At 39.1% G+C, this 26,402-nt stretch overlaps 1 protein-coding gene across 1 annotated transcript in view; it reads right to left on the bottom strand.

Annotated features, from left to right (window-relative positions):
• Positions 1-26,402, bottom strand: part of Iftap (intraflagellar transport associated protein) — a 76,040-nt gene that overhangs the window by 34,685 nt on the left and 14,953 nt on the right. Inside the window, exon 2 of the mRNA XM_021186309.3 lies at positions 22,303-22,454. Within this exon, the coding sequence (XP_021041968.1) occupies positions 22,303-22,435 (133 nt within the window). The 5' untranslated portion in view covers positions 22,436-22,454. The remainder of the gene's footprint in view (positions 1-22,302; positions 22,455-26,402) is intronic.

Genomic DNA, 26,402 nt, shown 5'->3' with positions numbered 1-26,402 from the left:
CCAAGTAACATATAAAGGCAAGCCTATCAGAATTACACCAGATTTCTCACCAGAGACTATGAAAGCCAGAAGATCCTGGACGGATGTTATACAGACACTAAAAGAACACAAACTCCAGCCCAGGCTACTATACCCAGCCAAACTCTCAATTAACATAGATGGAGAAACCAAAGTATTCCACGACAAAACCAAATTCACGAATTATCTCTCCACAAATCCAGCCCTTCAAAGGATAATAACAGAAAAAAACCAATACAAGGACAGGAACCACGCCCTAGAAACAACAAGAAGGTAATCCCTCAACAAACCTAAAAGAAGACAGCCACAAGAACAGAATGCCAACTTTAACAACAAAAATAACAGGAAACAACAATTACTTTTCCTTAATATCTCTTAATATCAATGGACTCAACTCCCCGATAAAAAGACATAGACTAACAAACTGGCTACACAAACAAGACCCAACATTTTGCTGCTTACAGGAAACTCGTCTCAGAGAAAAAGATAGACACTACCTCAGAATGAAAGGCTGGAAAACAATTTTCCAAGCAAATGGTATGAAGAAACAAGCTGGAGTAGCCATTCTAATATCTGATAAGATTGACTTCCAACCCAAAGTCATTAAAAAAGACAGAGAGGGGCACTTCATACCCATCAAAGGTAAAATCTTCCAAGAGGAACTATCAATCCTGAATATCTATGCTCCAAATACAAAGGCAGCCACATTCATTAAAGAAACTTTAGTAAATCTCAAAGCACACATTGCACCTCATACAATAATAGTGGGAGACTTCAACACACCACTTTCACCAATGGACAGATCATGGAAACAGAAACTAAACAGGGACACAGTGAAACTAACAGAAATTATGAATCAAATGGATCTGGCAGATATCTACAGAACATTCTATCCTAAAACAAAAGGATATACCTTCTTTTCAGCACCTCATGGTACCTTCTCCAAAATTGACCACATAATTGGTCACAAAACAGGCCTCAACAGATACAAAAATATTGAAATTGTCCCATGCATCCTATCAGATCACCATGGACTAAGGCTGATCTTCAATAACAAAATAAATAATAGAAAGCCAACCTTCACGTGGAAACTGAACAACACTCTTCTCAATGATACCTTGGTCAAGGAAGGAATAAAGAAAGAAATTAAGGACTTTTTAGAGTTCAATGAAAATGAAGCCACAACATACCCAAACTTATGGGACGCAATGAAAGCATTTCTAAGAGGAAAACACATAGCTCTGAGTGCCTCCAAAAGGAAACTAGAGAGAGCACACATTAGCAGCTTGACAACATACCTAAAAGCACTAGAACAAAAGGAAGCAAATTCACCCAAGAGGAGTAGACGGCAGGAAATAATCAAACTCAGGGGAGAAATCAACCAAGTGGAAACAAGAAGAACTATTCAAAGAATCAACCAATCAAGGAGCTGGTTCTTTGAGAAAATCAACAAGATAGATAAACCCTTAGCCAGACTCACTAGAGGGCACAGGGAAAGCATCCTAATTAACAAAATCAGAAATGAAAAAGGAGACATAACAACAGATCCTGAAGACATCCAAAACACCATCAGATCCTTCTACCTAAGGCTATACTCAACAAAACTGGAGAACCTGGATGAAATGGAGAAGTTCCTAGACAGATACCAGGTACCAAAGTTGAATCAAGATCAGGTTAATGATCTAAACAGCCCTATATCCCCCAAAGAAATAGAAGCAGTCATTAATAGTCTCCCAACTAAAAAAAGCCCAGGACCAGATGGGTTTAGTGCAGAGTTCTATCAGACCTTCAAAGAAGATCTAATCCCAGTTCTTCACAAACTATTCCACAAAATAGAAACAGAAGGTACTCTACCCAACTCATTCTATGAAGCCACAATTACTCTGATACCTAAACCACAAAAACACCTAACAAAGATAGAAAACTTCAGACCAATATCCCTTATGAATATTGATGCAAAAATCCTCAATAAAGTTCTTGCTAACCGAATCCAAGAACACATCAAAACAATCATCCACCCTGACCAAGTAGGTTTCATCCCAGGGATGCAGGGATGGTTCAATATACGGAAATCCATCAACGTAATCCAGTATATAAACAAACTCAAAGACAAAAACCACATGGCCATCTCGTTAGATGCGGAGAAAGCATTTGACAAGATCCAACACCCATTCATGATAAAAGTCTTGGAAAGATCAGGAATTCAAGGCCCATACCTAAACATGATAAAAGCAATCTACAGCAAACCAGTAGCCAACATCAAAGTAAATGGTGAGAATCTTGAAGCAATCCCTCTAAAATCAGGGACTAGACAAGGCTGTCCACTTTCTCCATACCTATTCAACATTGTACTTGAAGTCCTAGCCAGAGCAATTCGACAACAAAAGGAGATCAAAGGGATACAAATTGGAAAAGATGAAGTCAAAATATCACTTTTTGCAGATGATATGATAGTATATATAAGCGACCCTAAAAATTCCACCAGAGAACTCCTAAGCCTGATAAACAGCTTCGGTGAAGTAGCTGGATATAAAATTAACTCAAACAAATCAATGGCCTTTCTCTACACAAAGAATAAACAGGCTGAGAAAGAAATTAGGGAAACAACACCCTTCTCAATAGTCACAAATAATATAAAATATCTTGGCGTGACTCTAACTAAGGAAGTGAAAGATCTGTATAATAAAAACTTCAAGTCTCTGAAGAAAGAAATTATAGAAGATCTCAGAAGATGGAAAGATCTCCCATGCTCATGGATTGGCAGGATCAACATTGTAAAAATGGCTATCTTGCCAAAAGCAATCTACAGATTCAATGCAATCCCCATCAAAATTCCAAATCAATTCTTCAACGAATTAGAAAGTGCAATCTGCAAATTCATCTGGAATAACAAAAAACCTAGGATAGCAAAAACTCTTCTCAAGGATAAAAGAACCTCTGGTGGAATCACCATGCCGGACCTAAAGCTCTACTACAGAGCAATTGTGATAAAAACTGCATGGTACTGGTATAGTGACAGACAAATAGACCAATGGAATAGAATTGAAGACCCAGAAATGAACCCACACACCTACGGTCACTTGATCTTCGACAAGGGAGCTAAAAACATCCAGTGGAAGAAAGACAGCATTTTCAACAAATGGTGCTGGCACAACTGGTTGTTAACATGTAGAAGAATGCGAATCGATCCATTCCTATCTCCTTGTACTAAGGTCAAGTCTAAGTGGATCAAGGAACTTCACATAAAACCAGAGACACTGAAACTTATAGAGGAGAAAGTGGGGAAAAGCCTTGAAGATATGGGCACAGGGGAAAAATTCTTAAATAGAACAGTAATGGCTTGTGTTGTAAGATCGAGAATTGACAAGTGGGACCTCATGAAACTGCAAAGCTTCTGCAAGGCTAAAGACACCATCAATAAGACAAAAAAACCACCAACAGATTGGGAAAGGATCTTCACCTATCCTAAATCAGATAAGGGACTAATATCCAATATATATAAAGAACTCAAGAAGGTGGACTCCAGAAAGTCAAATAACCCCATTAAAAAATGGGGCTCAGAACTGAACAAAGAATTCTCACCTGAGGAATACCGAATGGCAGAGAAGCACCTGAAAAAATGTTCAACATCCTTAATCATCAGGGAAATGCAAATCAAAACAACCCTGAGATTCCACCTCACACCAGTCAGAATGGCTAAGATCAAAAATTCAGGTGACAGCAGATGCTGGCGAGGATGTGGAGAAAGAGGAACACTCCTCCATTGTTGGTGGGATTGCAAGCTTGTACAACCACTCTGGAAATCAGTCTGGCGGTTCCTTAGAAAATTGGACATAGTACTACTGGAGGATCCAGCAATACCTCTTCTAGGCATATATCCAGAAGGTGTCCCAACCGTTAAGAAGGACACATGCTCCACTATGTTCATAGCAGCCCTATTTATAATAGCCAGAAGCTGGAAAGAACCCAGATGTCCCTCAACAGAGGAATGGATACAGAAATTATGGTACATTTACACAATGGAGTACTACTCAGCTATTAAAAAGAATGAATTTATGAAATTCCTAGCCAAATGGATGGACCTCGAGGGCATCATCTTGAGTGAAGTAACACAATCACAAAAGAACTCACACAATAGTATTCACTGATAAGTGGATATTAGCCCAAAACTTAGGATACCCAAGATATAAGATACAATTTACTAAACGCATGAAACTCAATAAGAATGAAGACCGAAGTGTGGATACTGTGCCCCTTCTTAGAATTGGGAACAAAACACCCAGGGAAGGAGTTACAGAGACAAAGTTCGTAGCGGTGATGAAAGGATGGACCATTTAGAGACTGCCGTATCCAGGGATCCATCCCATAAGCAGCTTCTAAACGCTGACACCATTGCATACACTAGCAAGATTTTGCTGAAAGGACCCAAATATAGCTGTCTCTTGTGAGACGATGCCGGGGCCTAGCAAACACAGGAGTGGATGTTCACAGTCAGCTATTGGATGTATCACAGGGCTCCCAATGGAGAAGCTAGAGAACGTACCCAAGGAGCTAAAGGGATCTGCAACCCTATTGTTGGAACAACATGATGTACTAACCAGAACCCCGGAGCTCTTGTCTCTAGCTGCATATGTATCTAAAGATGGTCTAGTCGGCCATCACTGGAAAGAGAGGCCCATTGGACTTGCAAACTTTATATGCCCCAATATAGGGGAATGCCAGGGCCAAAAGAATGGGAATGGGTGGGTAGGGAAGTGGGGGGCGCTATGGGGGACTTTTGGGATAGCATTGGAAATGTAACTGAGGAAAATATGTAATAAAAATTAAAAAAATTTTTTAAAAAAGGAAAAAAAAAAGAACTATGCACTTGACTGTGGGAGTTGACCCCCACTACAGCCGAGACACAGACTAGTACAGACAGGCTAGGGCATATGAAAGCCACCAGACAAGTGAGGTGCACACTGTAGTGTCTAATGTGTAATTCAGGTGATGAGGAATGGAAGACACAGCTACAGAGGTGGTAGAAAGAACCACAGAGATTCGAGAAAGAAAAAACAGCCTTTGAAATGAATTCTTGTGTTCTAAAACAGAGAGAAGACACTATCTCCTATGAGTTACGGTCCCTCCCTCTAGATATCACAGACTATGTTCCTTATCTTCAGTCTTTTACAATCAAATTGGCATTCCTTAGTAACTTTCTCTGTTATGGAGGATATAGATAACACGGTATGCTTGTAACCTGTCAGGTGAACTAGAATTTGGTGCAGAGGCCACACATGCCTACCCAACAAGCTGTGCTGAGCTGATCTTCCCCACTGTCTGAGTCAGGAACACAGAATGAAGTGGCCCACCATGCAAGCAGATACAACATTATTTGAATGTTTCTTTCTGTAGCTTTGGTCTCCATTAGAGTGAAAGCTACTGGTGACAATGTCAATGCAGGGTAGGCTCCATGGCATCAGAGAAGTTCATTTGTTATGCACAAAATCCATTCATATTAATTCTTCAGATTAGCATACAAAGTATTAAGGTCCATTTGGGCACTGTCCTTAGCTTCATGAAACTAGTAAGTCAATGTGTAGTTTATTCCCTTGGCACAGAAAGTTTCATACATAAGCTAGACTCTGGTTCTTGAGCTAAAGCCATGGGGTCATATGGTCAAGAACTCCATGAGAGACATCTGTCCCTCTCCACAGGTTTATCCAGGGGTAACGTATGCACCATCAGATCCATTCACTTTAGCACAGGATCCAATGATTTCTAGTGAATGTGTAGTTATGTAACAATCGAACAGCATGGAACTTTTAGTTTTCATCACCCCAAAAAGGTGCTTAGAGCCAATCTGCAGACTCCTCCCCACTCCCAACCCCAACAACGGGCAGCAGTTAATCTAACTTTTGTTGCTAACTGGTTCATCTTTATTAGACATTCCATTATAGTAAAGCCATGTCCACATGATTTATTTTATTTTGTATAACAATGAGATGCAGCCATATCATGCTATACACTAATATTTCTCTCCTTTTATTGTCAAAAATCTTTGACTGTGTCTGTTTCTCCTTTCACCTGATGATGGGCATTCGGAGTGTCTCCCATCTTGTAACCCCTTGATTACAACACTGCATTCATGGTGTGGACCAGCAACACTAACCCAGTTCCTTGTGGTGTGGTGAAACGTAATGAAACCACACCAACAGAGAACTACAGTCTCAACTGCTGCTTTCCAAATCAGATGAGGGCAGAGATGCACTGTTCCCTGAGGCTGCGACTCCCCAGTCATACTTCATACTATCACCACAGCTGTACAGCTGGATACTCCATCACACGGCCCTAATTTTCTGTCTTCTAATTCATATGTATGTCTATGAAGAGTGGGGAGCTCACTTTCATGGCTCCAGGAAGGTAAGATATGACACAGTGCTAGGAAACAGACTGATAGTCAACTCTTAAACCAGCAAGTTCTGCTGGCTGCCCTCCATGTGTTTATTACTTCACTGGGATAGAGGGATATGGAAGGTTAGGAAAGTTGTAAGACACAGCCTTTGTGAGGGCAGAGCATTTTATATATCTCTCAACTAGCATATCACCTAGAATTTTTTCAAAAAAAAGATTAAATATGTGAGCAAAGACTTCTCTAAAAAGCCAATAACATCTATTTCCTTGAAACTTTCACTTGATTGATGCTATAAATTTTGCTTATTTTTGAACTACCATTTCAATGTATAAAATGTGTCCAAAGGCCACAAATAAGAAGGCTACGAGGTAGACAGACAAAAAGAGAAAGATTGGAGGAGGGGAGGAAGGGAGAGGGGGAGAGAAGAGGAAAGTTAAAGACAAGAGAAGGCAGGAGAGGAGAGGAGAGAAAGGAGGTGAGGGGAGGGAGGGGAGGGGGAAGGGAAGAGAGAAGAGAAGAGGAGAGGGGAGTAGACAGGAGAGGAGAGGGGAGAGGGGAGGGGAGGGGAGGGGAGGGGAGGGGAGGGGAGGGGAGGGGAGGGGAGGGGAGGGGAGGGGAGGGGAGGGGAGGGGAGGGGAGGGGAGGGGAGGGGAGGGGAGGGGAGGGGAGGGGAGGGGAGGGGAGGGGAGGGGAGGGGAGGGGAGGGGAGGGGAGGGGAGGGGAGGGGAGGGGAGGGGAGGGGAGGGGAGGGGAGGAGAGGAGAGGAGAGGAGAGGAGAGGAGAGGAGAGGAGAGGAGAGGAGAGGAGAGGAGAGGAGAGGAGAGGAGAGGGGAGGGGAGGGGAGGAGGTTGTCAGAGAGAACAAGAGAAGGGAGGAGAGAGGAAGAGAGGGCAGGAGAGGAGAAGGGAGAGGAGAGAGGGAAGGGCAGCCGAGGCTAAATTGTGATGAGGTCCTACAGACATCTACCTATGATGACCCACCCCTCCTTACTTGCCTTCTGACCTTAACCTCCCCTCCTTGTTCTTTCTTGTCACAGAGCCACCCTAGCATTTTCACGGTGCCTAAAGCAGGCCAGTATCAGCTTTATGTGGCCTCTGCACTGGCTCCCCTGGACATTTTTGTAATGTCCAGCTTAACCCCTTGCTCTTTCTAATCTCTTTCTAATCTCATCTTCCATGGCTGCCAGCCCTCATTAATAAAGAATTTCAACATGCTCCCTCCTGAGCCCCTGCCCAAAGTTCCCATCTTTGGACAGATGGTATTATATTCATTGTTTAGGATCTATTTCTCCATTCTAGAATGCAATTTTCTGTAGGCATTAATTTTTATAATTTTTGTTCACTTATATGAACAACACTTAGCAAAATGACAATAGTAAAACAAATTACAGTATAGTTACACAACTGAATACTATGCAGCCATCCAACACCATTAAGTAATAATATTAATTACCAGGGAAAGATATTTATAACATTATATTTTAAAAAGCAAGTTTCAAAGAGACTATGGATAATATGACATCAGTTTTATAAAATTATTACAATAAAATTTTCAAATATATAAATGAAGGAAAACAGTAAGTTGTGCCTTTATAATTTAGGCATCATAAGTATAAATAAACATATATGTATAGTATATGTGTGTAATATTTAATACTGATACAGCTATTCAATAGAAATTACTACATATATTTCAGTGTTAATAAAAGTGAAGCTCAGAGTGTGAACAATGGGTCTCTGACTCTTGTGTCTTCTCTTGGTCTCTTTTTCATCTGTCTGTTTGCTTGTTTGTTCATTTTACCCAACTCTGATGTGTTAGTTTTTGTTTTATCTTATTATATTTCTCTTTATTTTATGATTATCCCTTAAAAGCCTGTAATGGTAAAATGCCCACAAAGAACACAGTTCTCTGGGCAAGGACATTTTCCTGTGGTACAGTAGTTTGTATCATGGACAGGGGCACTAAGACTTGAGACAGAATGTATGCGTAACCAAACCAAAGACCACTCTAAGTTCTGTGGACTGTTCTATCTTAGTCTCTTCATCAGAGATCACCAGGGTCACAGCAAAACTATTCCCATAATTCACTACATTCTTCCAGTCTTTAAGATATTATAAAATGATAACATTAAACAAAGATGTATGTGTATGTGTGTGTGTATATATATCTATCAAAACAAACTATTGTTTCCTTGTTTTAGTATGTCAAAACTTTATGAAAGCTATAAATTTACTCTTATAAAATTCAATTTGTACCAATTTGCACATTTTTTAAAACATCCATGTATTTCCCTTTACCCATTTCCTTACACAGACATATATACACATGAATATACACACAATCATAAAGACATACACACATATACACACCTCCATTTCATTTAAGGCATATTTTTAAAGCTATTCTGAAAGTCAAGGTTCCTAAGTTGCACAATGAGACTAGTCAATCAGAATTTAAAGAAAGAATCCTGAAATATGCATTTTAATAAGAACCTCCCATGAGACTTTTGTGGAAACATAAGATAGAATTCCCATGTCAAGGTTTTCTGAGGTAGAAGTTTATGGTTATGTGAACACTAGTATTTAGTCCATCCACCAGAGGCCAGCATAGGACCATTGGCTGACTTTTATAACTGTACCCTATACCATACACCATATACAATATTTCATGCACATAGTTGGTTTTAACTACCTCAAGAAGTGGGGTTGAAACTGACTGATACAGCACATCCGAAGTTTAACATTTAACTTTGATGTTGTTCTTTTAACCCCATGTGGATTAGCCACACTAAACAAGCAGAATTATTCCTGTTGTGTGAGTTTAAAGAGTAAATGCCAGGGTTGTGGTCTTAGAAAATGAAATGTGTGGACTAGTTCCTAGGTCTTCTAATGTGGAGATGGAATAGTGCTCTTCCCATCACACTGGCCCTACCTACAACCAAAAGAAACAGAAGGCAGCTCTATCTGTTCTGCATGAAACATCTTCACACCCTGAGACCATGCCTGTCTACCAACTTGCACCAAAGTACATTTTGTTCAACTCATTTAAGTTGGAGGGCATTCTGGGGATTAGCTTTCTCTTCTTCTTCTTCACAGATAAGTCTTTCATAGACCATCGTCTGCATATATTTGTAATAATCTAACATTCAAAGATGGCGTCTTTGCTTTTAAATTATGTGAGTGTTGCAAATTCATTTTTACAGGACACTTTAGAATACACTTCATTTTTTAAAAAAAGCTTACAGTAAAGGGGTAAAGTCTGCACTGTTCTAATCATTCTTACTGCTTTTCTCTCTTTTTGGGGGGGTCGGGGGGAGGGTGTGGAACAGGGTTCAAGACAGGGTCTCACTCTGTGGTCCTGGCTGTCCTGGAACTCACCTTGTAGACCAGGCTGCCCTCAGACTTACAGAGATCCATGCGCCTTTCCCTCCCAGTGCTGGGATTAAAGGGATGCATGCTACACCCAGCTTGCTTTTTTTTCTTAACCCATAAAGCATTCACTCAATCAAAATCGAAGGCCCCAGAATCAAAACCAATATTCTGAATATAACTCTGTCAGCGCTGTGCAAAGGGTAGTCAACATGGCCTCACCAGTGAGCACTAACTGCACAGTCTATAAGTGACAAACATGGACAGCTATGCTCATTCATCAAAAGCCTCGGAGAGTCATACCATCTTTCATAAGCAGACAGCAATAAATAGCAACATGGCAATTGATGAGCTCTTCTAGTGCAGTCTCATTTCTGCATCCCTGGATTCTAGCTTAATGCGTACAGCACAGCTTTCAAAAGAATGCTTTCACATGCCGTCCTACCAAGTAGAATAGCCCATGATGCTGAAATGCTGCCAACATTACCAAGAACAGAACTGGCACTATAATTGAAGACTAAACCCAGAGGCCAGACTTAGATGACAGCTTGCAGTCCTTCTTGTCTATCAGTGGCTTCTAAGACCACAAAACCTAATTCGAAAGTCAGACTAAGTCCAGAAAAGCACATGAAACGAACAGGCTAAGGATTCCTCCCTACGCCAAGGGAGCAGTGGGCTGCAAACAAGCAAGCTGGCTGCCATCACCTAAATCCACCTCACTGGAACAAATCAAACTAGGAAGGAAAAAAAAAAGACACAAAAAAATCACATACTAGAGAGCTGTGGTTTTCATATACGGAAGACACAAGGATGGTTAAAGCAAAGTTTCCTGTCTGTATCCCTTTGGGCTTAGCCAACCATTTCAAAGAAAATATTATTGTTTCACGGCTGAAAGAACACTGCCAAAACCATTCTGATTTGAATACATGCTTATTCAACTGAATCAACACACACAGTCTTGGGAAGCCTCAGCTTCTCGTGGAGCAACTTACCTTTCCCTTCAGGTATCAACACACTTGCCAACCGTAAGTAAAAAGAACACCTCCCTTCAAAGAAATAAATACCAAACAACCATGCCCCTATTTAATATTGTGTAAATCAGCTAAAGGTTGAATTAATTTAGCTCACTATTAGTAATTTTCTATATTTTGTAAAAGTTTAAAATCCCATATGCTTATTCAATTCTTTAATTTATACCCACATAAAACATACTACATATTATTATGAAATTGAAACTACATACAATAGAAGAAAACATTCTTTTAATTATAACCAAACCAATGTTCTGTTTTTAAAAAATTCCTCTTACATCTCTAAGGATCATACCAAGGAACAACATCATTGTAACAAAATGGTATGCAGTAAGAACACTGCTGAAAATAAATTTAATGATCATAATTCAAATTGCTATACACACTTAAATATTTTCTTTCTGTACCCAATTACATCTAAATTGAAGAAGACACACACATTAAGAGAAAAAAAAACCCTAATGATTATCTATGGACCAAATATTCCCATTTGAAGTGACTATGAATTGTAAAGGCCTCCACTGAAGATTTATGCTAATATACCTAAAACAAAATGGCTCCATCAGCTTGAAATCTGTCATAATTTAAGAAGGGAAATTTCCTTCTGCAACTGAACCAGCAGTTTCTGTGTTTCATAATTTGTCAATTTGTTCCCTAAGTGTAGTGATTTAGTGATGATGAAAGAAGCTGAGAAACAAATGAAAACTGCTTAATTACAGTTTGCAGATGTTCCCCCCAAAGAGAAAAACGAGCTAGTGCTACAAACGCAGGAGGATTCCTCCATGGGCTTCGTGTAAGTCGGTTCCCTGTCCTCCAGTCTTTTCTTCCTCCTTTGATGTTGGATGTAGTATTTGATGCTACTATGAAGAGGTCATATATAGAAGGCAATTGTAGTTTCAATTTTATAATAATATGTAGTATGTTTTATGTATGGGTATAAATTAAAGAATTGAATAAGCATATGGGATTTTAAACTTTTACAAAATATAGAAAATTACTGCTGATTTATACAATATTAAATAGGGGCATGGTTGATCACTAGAAAACATACAGTTGATTCTGCCATTTTCTTCAAGGATACTAAGAGGCACACCAAGCAAAGCCTCACGGGGCTATAGAGATGGTTCAGCACTTAAGAACACTTGTTCTGGCAGACGACCTGGGTTCAGTTTCAAGCACTAACATGGCTGCCATGGCTGCTCACAATTGGCCATAACTCCAGCTCCCAGGGACCTAACACCCTCTTCTGACCTCCTCTTCTGACCTTCAAAGTCACCAGACATGCAAACTAAGGATTTATACACATAATATAATTATTTTTTAAAATTTTTAAAGAAAAGCTTTAAAATAACACTGCTTCCCTAGTCCCTTTCTTAGAATGGCATATTAATGAGGCTTTCTCCTTAATAGTCTGATTGGAAAGTCCTCATGTGATGGGTATCTTGTCAACTTTCCCATAAGGTTAAGTCAGTGTCTTACTTTTTGCTGTGTTATTTCTTGATTGTGCTCTTTGCTGTTAAACTCACATTTGCAAAACAGCTTCCTGGGTGGCCTTTTTTTTTTTAATTTTTTTTTTAACTTTTTCTTCTTAATGTGGCTAACGGATAAATGAAAAAAAGAAAAGAAAAAGGAAACAGAAAGACACTCTAAATGGGCCGTGAACTAAAAACACCATTCAATATTCAGGAGGGAATTAAATGACTGACAACAACAGCACAGAGCTGTGGTACCACAGCCACCTGGAAGCCTGGAGTCGGTCAGTCCGTTTCCAACTTCCTCCAGCAGGCGATCTGCCAGTTGCAAGAGTATCAAAACAATGCTAAGCCCTCGGGTTTCTGTCTAATACTCGACAGAAAATAACTGCGCAGGGCTACACAGTGAGGATTATTTTTCTTGCTGTGTTTTCTTTTATGAAAGAAAGCTGTTTTTCTGCTCTACTGAAATTCCTCTCCTGCTTGGAAATGGGTAAGAGGGCCAGCTGCTTGCTATATTTTTCTCTGTGGTATTTTTCTACAGCAGATTTTAAAATTCATTCTTCAGACTGGGAAAAACCTCTCTTTGTACCCAACCTCACTCGTGAAAGTTTAAAGATTCATTTCTAACGCTCAAATTCAAAATAGCTTTGGGGACCAAAATATGTCAGCTTTAGAAACATGTTGTTTTATGTGCTGTCTCCAGTTTCATTTTTAATTACATTTTTTAGAAGTTGTCAAGTATGAGTAGTAATATTCCTTTGGCTGAACTGACAGTCAAAATTTATCAGTCCAGACGTGTAAACCAAATCCCAGCACAAGATTCTAAGCTTCTGAAAGAACAGACGCTCTATATGGAAACAAATAATAAAAGACTCCTCAGATGAGAAGCATGTGGCTTTGAACAAGTAACTTGGCCTCTGCGGGCCTAGCATGGCCTAGGCAAAGTGCTCCTGACTTGCCTTTAACTCTTTTCATCTCCCTATCCTGTCAGTCATCTGCTCCTCGGTGCTGTCTGTCATGCCCTGCAACACCTCAAGTGTCCTTTCCCCTCCAACAGCCAAGCTAACATCTCTGCTCAGCCTCCAGGCCAGTCTCCCCGACTCTAGGGGCTTCCTACTGCTTTGCTCTCCTTTCTGAATCACCAGTAGGATCTCTTAACTAATTTTTACAAATTTCTATGCCTGCTTGCTTCCCTGTAAGCAGTACTTAGGCTCCCAGTCGCTGTGTTTGTCAATGCAAACCTGGGATACCATGACCCGAATGTGGATATTCCTCAGAGTGGGGTCTGAGGCACCACCTATCTGCCATCAGTCGCCTCTCGTTTTCTGTTTATTCAGCCCATCCAATAGATATTCACTTAGCATACCCCCATTTCACACTGCAAAACATCATTGCTGGTGCTATAGTGAGGAGGAGAAAGAGTATGCAACAGTATGCAAAATCCACCAGAGGCCAGATCTCATAGGGCTTACATTCAAGAAAAGGTAAAATATGTATGTCTTGACTTATGTCCCAATGGTTCAAATCCACATCAGTGTCTTCCAGACCTAGATAAAAACCATCTAGCACTATCAGAAAGGAAGGAAACGTCCTCAGAGTGTGGGCTTTGAAGTCATTCTGAATAGGCAGACAGTACAATTCTACAACCAATTTGTTACATGACCTACGGCAAGCTGGCCTGGGCAGCTATGACAAAATAACCACAGGCTTGATAGTTTAAAAAGCAGAAATGCCTACAGTCTTGGAGGCCAGGTGTTCTAGGTCAAGATTTGTTTTCTTATGAAAACTATCTCCGCAACAGTCTCCTCTTTACTATGTCATTCCAATGTATACATCTCTTCTCTCTCCCCCATTCCCCAAAATCATAATAGACTGAAGACATGTTCTAGACTCATTAAACTTAATTATTTCTTTAAAGGCCCTCATCTACTCCACAGTATGGTTAAGGCCTTTCAACATAACAATAAAGATGATCATGTAACTTGGAGCTTACAACACCTATTAACCATTAAATGTCAGATGATGCCAGTAATGTGAGCCTGTCTTTCTCACAGACTCACACTGTTGGGTATCTCTGTGGGAGAAATGTAATGGTCAACTGTCTGGAATCTGACACCAAGCAGATTTCCAATGTACAACTTTCTTATGGTCCCTGTGCCACTGTGACATAAGAAGAAATGGTCATATTATTGTAAGAATAAAATTCTTGAGACAAATAATAGGTAAACATATCAATAAATGAATCAAAATTAGAGAGCTCTGCGCTGTCTCTTCTAACTCCATACCTTAAGTAGAAACAAATGTGAACTTAGTTGCTTAGTATGCACAGCCCTGTGACAGTAATGTAATATAGACCAGTGGTCCTCAGTCAGTGGGACTCAGTGTTGCTTCAGAATCACCTACAGAATCCTATAGAGAGAAAAATTTCTCAACTCCTCACTTTTAGGGACTGAAGTAGAAATTTCTAGTTTCTTTGGAAACTCAGTTGTGTCACGTGATGTTTTTCTGGAAAATGTCTTGTGAAAGAATGTTTTGCTGAAATAGCCATGTGAGGGGATGTTTTACTGAAGCAGATGCATGAGATGGCATGTGATGTTTGGAAAGAGTGTAAGTAGAACCCTACAGACAGTGAAAGGATGCTTTTGCATTGCTATGCCTTGCAACAGTTTGTTGGTCTTCCCTGGTTTTTGCTCATCTTGACTTTGGAAAGAGAATTGCACCAAAGAACTTCCCAAGGCATCTGAATAATTTGTGCTACTTCTGCTGACTCATGATGATTCAGATGAGCCTTGCAGTTTCTGCTGGACAGACCCAATGCTACTGATTCTAGTTTGGTGTTTGTTATTGGACTAGGTTGCTGCTACTGATTTGTGTGTGCTATATACTATTGGATTGGACTGCTTATATCTGGACAACGAAGAGCTGAATTGCCCCCAAAGAACTACTTCTAAACAGGTTCATAACCCCCTTTTGTATAAACCTTCTTTTTCCCTACTTCTGGTTGGCAGACCAGAAGGGAGGCTAAAGTGTTCAGGAACCCTATATAAAGTAGGCCTAGATTTAGTGGACTCACTTCGGAAATCCAGAAGACCTTGAAGCCTATATTTTCATAAAGCATTGCCATAATACTTTCATAAAGGATAGTTCTGAGAGCCAGCCAAATCTAAAAACTATTATTCAGCAGAAATGCAGTGCAGCATATCATTTTAAATTTAAATAGTCATTTTTGAAAAAAAAAGATAAAAAATAAAGTGATGATTACATCCATATTTTATTTAATTCTATTTGAAAATAATATCTTAATATTACTGCCATATCACATAGACAATATAAAAATATCACTGATATATTCTACTTTTATATTGAGTCTTCAAAATCCAGTATCTACTTTACATTTGTAGTATACTACAAATCAGAAGCCAAATTTTCATCAGAAATACTTTTACTTTGATTTCCAAAAATTTGCCTTAAAAATGATTCACATAACAAATTTGTCCCAAATACATTTAAACTTTTATTCTAATAAATTACTAAGTATGCATTATCACATTTATATTAATTAAATTAATTAAAAGCAAATAAATATTGAGACCCAGATTCTCAGTCACACCAAACACAGTTTAAATAACAATGATCACCTGTGGCCAGTAGCCTTTTTGCTAGACAGGGCAGGGCTGTGTAAGCACGAACCACACCACCACACTCCCCTGAAGTGTTTGAGCAGGCAGGAAAATACATAACTCCTCAAATAACCACATGTGAATGAAGAACACAGATTGAGTCTCCTGTGATGGTACGAGATATTAAACTCTAGGCAAAGTGGAAACCTATTTAGGCTTTGAAACTCTAAGGCCAGAACACCACCATTTGTCTTCAACAGTCAAACAGAACGTTCCAGCTACTGTGGAATCTCTTTCCAATAACAAGTAAGAAAAGGGAAAGGGAGGTTGAGCTGGCAGGAATAATTTTTCCTGAAGATACACTATAAGAAAAATAAAATGCTAAAAAAAAAAACAAACAAACAAAAAGAAAAAAACAGCAAATGAAATGAGAAAAACTCAGAGAAATTGTAAGTGAAAGTTTCTATCAAAATATATAAAAAATCTTTGATTTCCACTTAATAAAAATAAAGCAGGTTAAGAGAGGTGGAGAAAAAGGAATCCCTCGGGAAGCTGACCTCTGGGTATTTTAAGAAATAAATAAGAAAATTAAAAACAGACTAATTTAAGAGTTGCTATTCATATAACCACAGTAGATTCACTTCAATATCCTGGTGGCACACACCTCAAATTCCAGCCCCCGGGAGGAGGAGGCAGGAAGATCAGAAGTTCAAAGTCACAGTTGACTGGCTACCCTGAGTTTAAAGCCAACCCTGGCTATATAAAACGCTGATAAAAACACAATTCTCCATTTTAGTTTCCAAACTACTTTAAGGTGAATGATAGGAAATACAGAAAACTTTCCTGGAAGTTAATAATTTGCCTAAAGCACAAAATGCATGTGTACATATACAGGTATGTGTAAAAACCAGAAACTGAGAACTAGTAATTACTGTAATGCTCTATGATAGTCCAATTTCTGTTGCTATATTAAAATGCCTGGGACTGGGTATTTTATAAAAATCAGTAGCTCATCACTTTGAAAATTCAAGAGAACAGTACCAGCATCTGTGGAGAGTGATGTCAGTGACCTGGTAGAGGCCTCATGACAAATGTCACCATATTGTAAAAACATGACAGGGACAAGAACCCATGACAAGATAAAAGCCAAGAGCCAGTGAGAGACCAGTGTTATTCTTTATAATCACCCATGTTAATTTGTAATTACTCTCTCCACAAACCAATCTTTCTTGAGAGCAGCATTCCCATTAGACTAATTACCTCCCACTATACCCCATCCCTTAAAAGTTCCACCAACCTCAATACCACCAAACTGGGGACCAAGCCTTCACCATAGGAACCCATGGAGAATTAGGCACATTCCAACCATACTACTCCAGCACTCCCTCAGAGTTACCATACCTAACAAGAAGGAGCTGGAAGGGCTTGGTGACAATTTCTAAGCCACTGCCTTCTTAACTACACAATCTGTGTGATAGCAGCAATGTAACAGCTCAATAAAATAAGATCATGTGCTATCTTTATATGGGAGGAAATTAAAAGAAGTTACTTTTTACTTTCAGCAGTCTAGAAGTTATTCTAAACCATCCTAAAGCAAGGCTACAGCTTCATGTAGAAAGTCTGTTGCTTAGAAGCATTGACTATATAAAATACTAACTGTACAAAAGTGGATGGATAGATAGAGACAGAAAGCGCACAAAACCATGACCCCCATAGACCAACGTCTCCACAGATGGATTTAAACTTCTCTCAACGTCTCTTTTTATGTGTCAAACCTTTCTGTGACGTGTTAGGGCGGAAGGCAAGTGTTAACTCCATCTGTAGCAAACTCAGCTCATACTTTCTGATGGATAGCACAGTGCTTCCTATGCACTCTCCCAGGATTACAGGAGCTCTCCACACAAGGAGTATCTCTGCATAGATGGTGTGCACATCGCAGCATTGTTTCATGCTTGTTTTTGTATCTCTCACTGAACTATGAGTACTTGAGTATATCCTAGTTATTTTGAGTTCTCAGTACTTATATCAATACCTAAACCAAAAGAAAATGTTGAAAGAATAACTGAATGAATCAATGAGTGAATATTTATTTGAAAACAAAAAATTAATTTTTCAAAACTTTTAAAAATGATACAAATTGACAAATAGAAAAAGAAAGCCTCTTCCACCTAGATATTCCAGAAAGTTCTTAAATTATGTACACAAAGGGATACAGAGGCATGAAGCTTAATACATATCTTTATCCACAGTGTCAACAACATAATACTGTCTCTACCAATAAAGGGAAATAATTTTCAAACTTAACTATCAACTTAATCTATCCTCTTGAACTGAAGACACTACTGAGAATTCAATTATAACTGTCTGTTTCAAACTAGTAGTTAATATCTCTAAGCATTTTGATAAAACATTGTATTTATAATCAAATATGTACCACAGTTTAAGAAATCAGAGTTGAGGGGCTGGAGAGATGGCTCAGAGGTTAAAAGCACTGACTGCTCTTCGAGAGGTCCTAAATTCAATTCCCAGCAACCATATGGTGTCTCACAACCATCTGTAATGAGATCTGATGCCCTCTTCTGGTATATCTGAAGACAGGTACAGTGTACTCACATACATAAAATAAATAAATATATCTTAAAAATAAATTCAGAGTTGGAAAAAAGCCTCCAAAATATAATCAACTTCAGTGTAGTATACTGAGAATTATGTGTGATAGTAACAGTTCCCAGCTGCTTTCAAGAGGTCTGGAGCAGTAATATAGATTTCTCTCAAAAAGCCTATAGTTTAATTTTTTCAAGAAAATAAGATTAATGGGATTACTGACCCTCTTAATATTCCTCTAAAGAAAAGAAATCCCATCAGCATTCTGGTATGTAACTATTACAGACATAAGTAGAACAGTCAGTCAGTAGACATGGTAATGGACTTGAGAACTTGAACCAACTAAAGAAATGTGCCTAACTCTGCCGGTAATGACCATGTTTGCAGAAAGAGTCATGCAAAAGAACCAAACACATCGAGACGAATAAAGCCTAGAGACAAGGTGAAAAAATGGAAACTTTGAGAAAACAACCTAATTTCTTAGCATGCTAGCTTGGGTCAACTATCCAGACTATCAATCACTCAGTTCTGAGCCATGTCCCTAAATACTGTTTGTTCTCTCAGAAGATATTCAAATGTTTCAAGGGGGAGGACAATGACTGACTTAAGATACATTTCTGTACATACGACTCTGTGCTTTAAGAGGAATTTTTTCAGGTCAACGCTTTATAATGTGAACGGGCACCTAAGGATATTTTTAAAGGAAAAAGCAGCCAGAGCACTTGGAGCTGCAGTTTATGTGGCTCGCATCCTCATTTATTTCAGCTCAATCTGGAGCCCATGCTGACCTCTAAAGGAAGGCGCTACATCTGAGGAGTTTCTTTCTCGGCATACAATGACCAAATCAGAGCTGAAGATGGACTAGATAAAGGGCCTGCTAGTCCTAAGGTTTTACAATTTCACAGTACAAAAATAAAATCAGCCACACACTATATACAAAGTAATATAGACTCAAAATTCAGTAATTCTTCCAGTTTAGTCTTTATTTGGACCACCTCATGCCAGCCACTCATACTGCTAGTTTGGGTCCAGAAAGCAAGGACTAAATCACTGGGCTCAAGGAAGGAAGCAACTTCTAAACCCACGTCTATTAACAAACAGATGAGATAAGCCAGGTTTGCAGACTAAAGGTCATTCTGACATAATCCACATATCATATCAGTACAATTAATTCACACTGTTTCCAAATTAATCAATATTTCTAAATCTCCACTCCATTTAAATATAAATAAATTAAAAATCACAGACTACATTTTGTTTAGATGTAAACAAAATATACAAGGATACTATTCTTCGGCTATCAGAGAAACACAACTCAATATTACATTAAGATTCCAATACTGCCAGAATTGGCAGTGTTTTTGACATATTCGTATTAGCTATTTGAGAATTTCACATAATGCTCCCCGATTACCTTTACTTTCCAATTCCCTCATGTCCATCCCACACATCCCTGTGGCCTCGCCACAAAAAAAAAAAAAAAAAAAAAAAGATTTAAAAAAAAAGTTCAATTTCTGCTGTCCATTTAGTCACTGGAGCATGATTAAACTCCTGTTGGCAGCCTCTTCCCCATTCCCACCCCAGCCAGATGCTGTCTACTGTCTATGAGCTACTTCAGCATCCTTATCACAGTTGTTAAGAGTTCTCTCCAGGCATCCTGTCTAGATTGTTACTTTGTGTGTGTGTTGGGGGTTGGGGGTGGGAATCTATGTCTCTTTCTCTACTGCGAGTCTGCAGTCATCCATACCACGGCAGAAAGTTTCCGTGTCCTTTATAGTCAGCAGGAGCACAGTTCATGGACTGTCGCACGATTGACAGCACAAACACAGTCACCCCCCTGGCTGGTGTCAGCAGCACATGCCACAAACTTCAGCATGGTCTCTAGATACCAACAAGGCCCCAGCTGCAGCAGGATCCCAGACTCAGACATGGTCCCTGGCCGCAGCCCAGATCACAGACAGCAACACAGCCTCAGACAGCAGCACATGAACAGGGCCTAGCTCAGGCTTTGGACATCTACAACACAGTTCAGTCTCTCTCCACTGAAACAGTGTCAAAATTATATATATATATATATATATATATATATATATATATAATTATATATATATACACACACACATATATATACACATATATACATATATATATATATATATATATATGAAAATGACCCAAGTTAAAACTTGAAATTCATTTATGATTTATATACTGTAGTATGAAGGTAATTTCATACAGTATTTTCTTTTTCCCTTTCTTTTTCTTTTTTTTTTTTTCTCTCTTTTGGGTTTTTTTCAAGACAGGGTTTCTCTGTGTAGACCTGGCTGTCCAGGAACTCACTCTGTAGACCAGGCTGGCCTCAAACTCAGAAATCTGCCTGCCTCTGCCTCCCGAGTGCTGGGATTAAAGGCATGCATCACCACTGCCCGGCCTCATACAGTATTTCCAATGCATGAATATTTTAGCATAGCAACACATGAGGTAAGATGTGGACATTTCTACCTGTGGAATCATGAATTTTGAAGAATCTCAGGTTTCAGATTTTCAAATTGTTCAACCTATACTTTAAATAATCAAACAAACATATCAAAGTCCATTTTCCTTCTCTTTATTAGAATTGCCTTAACCTTTCATTTATTTTTTTTTCCTTTCATTTATTTAGAACACAAGCCGTGACCTCAAATCAGATCAGGTTTACTATAAAGGCCATGGCCTTCCAGATACGAAACTCCCTGTTGTTAACTTTGGATACACATTGAGATCACCAGAGGAGCTTTCACAAAGTGCTGGCTCCTTGGCCCCAGCTGAGCTTCAGAATAGACTCTGAAACGAGTATCCAAACGACCCTCAAAGGAATGTGATGTGCAACTGCATGGAGGTTCAATGACGTCACATGGATCCAAACTATGTACTGACAGGCCAGAAAGGGCCAGCATTGAAAGCAAGTCAAGACACCTGAAAACAGAACCTAAAATGGACATAACTGCAGTGCTCATGAGTGAATGAGGTATACCCACACACACTTTCGGAACTAAGGCAGTCCAAGGCAGGGGTCCTGAGCTCCAGCTAACACTGTGAGGGAAATCAGACACCAAAGCTTTTCAGGTGACCTAAAAAGAATAGAATTAATTTTTTCATAAAATCACTGAGCATTTAAGTTCAATTAAAAGCCAACCCTACATAGAATGAGCAAGCACATAATGAAACACACACATTGACTTTAGGTTTTAGGTTATATCACCCCAGGATAAAAGGGATGTTTCCTGTCTACAGCAATCTCAGCGCCATTATCATCATCAGTATTCCCATCATCATAGCAATAGTAGCCACACACAAGGTGTAACCACTATGCTCAGTTATGCACAGTGCATCCTGAGTCTTTAACACCCTTTGAGTGAGGTGCCATGATTAGTCCCACTTTCTGGTAACTACCTACCAGAGTCAAAGAGCTGGCAAATGATCACATCAAAATCCAGACATGTAGAGTGTCTTAGTTTAAAATGTGCTTTTAAACAACCTCTGTTCTGCATTTACATTTCTTAAAAAATAAAATGAAGTGAATAGCTAAATAATTCCTCTGCTCATCTGTAATTATCAAATGTCTCTTACTCTGCAACATAACTCTTGAATAGATAAAGGCATAGGTGTCTATACCTATAAGTCACAAATTCTCTAGTAAGAAGTATGTGCTCTGAAGGGTTCAATGAATGTTCACGAGTCTTCTGAAAAGATACCAAAGGTATAGACTTAAAAAGTTATTTCATCTATTGCTGTAAAAATTGTATAGCTTACCTTTTGAAAGATGAGTGAAAGTGCTCAGAAATTCTTCATAGGTTTGCTCATGGCAGTTGACAAACTTATCCAAGACTTCTTTCATTAACTGATCTTCATCCATTATCTCTGGCCTCGGTATTTGAGCAAGCATTTCAATTCACAAGGCCACTCTACAAGACAAAGAAAAGCAGACACTATAGAGTAAGGCAGCCTCAGCAACTATGGAGGGGTGGTGGAGAAATTCAGGGCCCAAAAGACAGGTGAGGATAGCAGCTGGAGCAGTGGGCTCCAGTGTAAGAGGGAGAGGCTTCAGCAGTTTGTGCTGCTGAACTGATAACAGTTAGGTTTGGATTAGGTTTGGATTTCAGCTTTCTCATTATATGATTAAGTCACAAGAATAATGTCGTGTAAACTGACTCAAAATTAGAACTCTTCCAACGTGAGGAGAATCTCAAAGGGCACCCACTAACTACCACAACTCCTCACAGTGGCAATAGTGATGTGGGCTGGTATGGAGAAACGGCCAACAATGAATGCTTCAGTGTTAGCTTCCACAACCATGGGCAAGTTCACAGAGCCAAATGTGCCTGTCTAATCCCTGGATTCAAGCCCTTAAAGCAGCATTCAGTACTTCCCTCCAACTACAGTCACCACACCAGTACTTGGTTAGCAAGAAGTGGCCCTGCCTGTATCTTAGCACACTCAGCTCTGCGAATTCTGACATCCCAGTGAAGCCATTGGCAACTCTGCTAAAAACACCTAAAAGTGAGCCTGAATCGGTCTCCCTAACCTACCCCAAATGTTCCCTGAGACAGTGAGAATGGTTGAATAATTTTAATCCCTCTAGTACCTGACATCCTTGCAGGTACTTGAACAAAGTCAAACTGAACCATCTCACTCTTCTCATTCTATTTCCTGGGACATACTTCTTTTCCAAAACTCGGTTCAGAGTTGCGGTTTTCTAAGTCACCACACACACACACCTGTCACCAATGTGGGAAGTTAGCTGTGACTTCTCATGCCACCATGTGCTATATTAGCACACTCACTGGGAAGACATAATTCTTCATCTACGTCTACACTCACAGTCATGAAAGACTGAGCACATCTTCTCACCCTTGCACCCCAAACACTTAACACTTCAGGGTGTGGTGTGCACTAAGGATGCTCATCTGAACAGGAATGATGGTCAAAATGTCACTAGACTTAACTAAATCAACCGAACTTGGCCAATGTGACTTCACCTGATCTTGGATAGGGAGTCCCAAGAACCCTATCAAGCCCCAATCTATTAATAGGCTGGGAAAGATTTGATACCACTTCACCTACATGTGTTTACAAAATTATGCCCAGAACTAGAGCTGAGACTTGGACATGGTCTGTATATAAACTAATTCTCACATTCTAAATACTGTACTCATCCTATTCAACTGAACATCATGTTTACAACACCACTGGCCTCTTCGCACATACTTCATTGATAACTGCCTCATTCTTTGCAGTTTGAACTTGGTCTTCACTCCAGATAATCATAGCTGATTGAATTCTGCTGGGAGCCTGCCCAGCCTGGAATGAGCTTGAAGTAGGACACAGCTTCGGAGGTTGCTTTAAAGACTGATGGTCTCTGGCCTTCTAACTCTCTAACTATACTGAATGCTTGCTGACAACTTCTAAAATGTTTTAAAAAACTTTCTAGCTTATTCTATGTTTTTAAAACACTGGCTTCCATTGGTCTTGCAAACTTTATATGCCTCAGTACAGGGGAAGTCCAGGGCCAAGAAGTGGGAGTGGGTAGGTAGGGGAGTTGGGGGGCGGGTATGGGGGACTTTGGGGATAGCAGTGGAAATATAAATGAAGAAAACACCTAATTAAAAAAAAAGAAAGAAAGAAAAACACTGGCTTCTTTTCTCTTTAACTCTGTGTATCATTAAATATTATAATTCTCTGTGTTTTCTTTAACTCTTTATGCTTAAATAAGTGCTAGGAAACTTAACTCTTTCTTACTGTTCTGTGCTTCATTAAAACATAACTCTTTATTACTTGTGCTTTAATAAATACTACTATCTGGCAATTAACACATACTGTTTAGTAGCAGGGAATTAAGTGAAAGGATTTATATCTAGTGCTCCTTTCTTTCTCTGGCCAGACAGCCAGAAGCCCTTTGCTGGCCTGGCTGGTTGACTCTTTATGAACCAGAGAGGAAGGAAAGGAAAAGAATTAAGGTGCTTTGTACAGGCAAATATACACAGGCATATATGCATTCAAACATTCATACGCCCACACTCTGGCTGGGCCCCACCGTCTGTTATAATCAACTCCACAAGTATTTATGCATGCTTATGTACATACACATATACTCGCACACAAACAGACATATACATTTGAATGGATGACTGGGTGAATGGGGCAAAGCTCCCCAAGCCAAACCATTCAACCAACTACTTTATTTCTTTTCTCTGGGCTTTTTATACCTCCTTAGACAAAAAGTTCTTAGAAAATTACCTCAGAGATAAAATGTTACATAAAATGGGAGTTACAGAAGGATGTTGACATTAGGTTCAAAGCAGTGTTTCATTATAATACACTCATTAAAAGTTCAAAGCAACATTTTATGCATGGCTGTGCCTTATAGTATATACCTGTGACTTTATCCTTGGACACAAATATGTTTTTCCTTGAACACAAAATTGTCCCAAGTCTGTTTCTCATTTTAGTGTGATTCTGAAAGCTCATTGTATTTCTTAGTATGCAGGCTTTACTTACTATTAAGAGTTATTCTGAGGAGTTAATATTATGAGGAATGGGTACATTCTATTCTTGATTCTAATTTTATTACATCTTTCTAGCAACTAAAACCATCTCTAAACACTTTCTTCCTAAAATTATTTTAATCAAAACAGGAATTCTATAGAATCATTATCTATTTGTCTATATAGCATCACTACAAGATAGTACATCTTCATAGTTCTGCAGAGATCTGCTCAAAAGTGTGGGATAATACCTAGTGATTTTTATATATTTAATAACAGGAAAAGTATATTAGTAGCAGAAATCTTTCCTAAAACGCATTTCTCCTGGGCCTTGCCTATCAGAGCAAATCCGCTGTGGATTTTAATTCAAGGTAGATTCATCTCACAAAGATTGCCTGGTAGTTATTAGCTTTTCCTATGATGGCTCCTGACAGAATTCCATTTACTCTGTATGAAATATTATTTGATAAGGCTTTTGGAAACTTGACTATCTACATTAAGAGGAAGAATAAACACCACCACAGTAATACATTCAGGATAACAAAAAGGGGATATGGGGTCGCCTTATTATATAGCAAGAAAAGACAGCACCAAGCTTCTTTCTGTTTTTCTGAAACAAGAATAAAAATGGAGCTAGGGAGAAAGCTCCATAGTTCCCATGCTATTCTTACAGAGGACCAGAGTTTTGTTTCCAGTACCACAATGGGATGTACACAACTGCCTCTATATCCAGCTCCAGGAGCATCTGATGCTTTGGGCCTCTACATACACACACACACAAACACACACACTTAAAAATAATAAAAGTCAATCTTTTAAAAGCTGTTATCTTTCATTTTGGGGTTTTGTTTTTGGTTTGTTTGTTTGTTTCGAGACAGGGCTTCTCTGTGCAGCCCTGGCTGTCCTGGAACTCACTCTGTAGACCAGGCTGGCCTCGAACTCAGAAATCCTCCTGCCTCTGCCTCCCAAGTGCTGGGATTAAAGGCATGCGCCACCACTGCCCAGCTATTATCTTTCATTTTAAAATAGAATAGAAATGTATTACCTATTAACCTTTTCACCCATTTTCCTTTTTAAATGTATTTCTACTATAGAAGTAGTCATCCTTTTAAAATACAAACCACACAGGAACATGTAAGGGAAAAAGCATTGACGATGTTCTTAACTATCCTCTGACCCTACGAGTTCCACCTATAAGCTCTTTCAGGAGTCTAGTAAATATATTTCTAAATCTTTCCCTATAACGTTTATGATGATGGACTTTTTATAAAAACAGGAAAATAACATGCTATGTGGAATCTCATTTGGAATATATACTATTAAAAACATGTCTTCTGTTTCTCAAAAAAAAAAACAGGAAAATATATG

The sequence above is a fragment of the Mus caroli genome, unplaced genomic scaffold, assembly GCF_978045245.1.
Source record: "Mus caroli unplaced genomic scaffold, Mus_caroli_1 scaffold_2, whole genome shotgun sequence".
Lineage (NCBI taxonomy): Eukaryota > Metazoa > Chordata > Mammalia > Rodentia > Muridae > Mus > Mus caroli.
The sequence above is the reverse complement of the archived record's forward strand: the minus strand, read 5'-3'. Positions and strand labels throughout refer to the sequence as shown.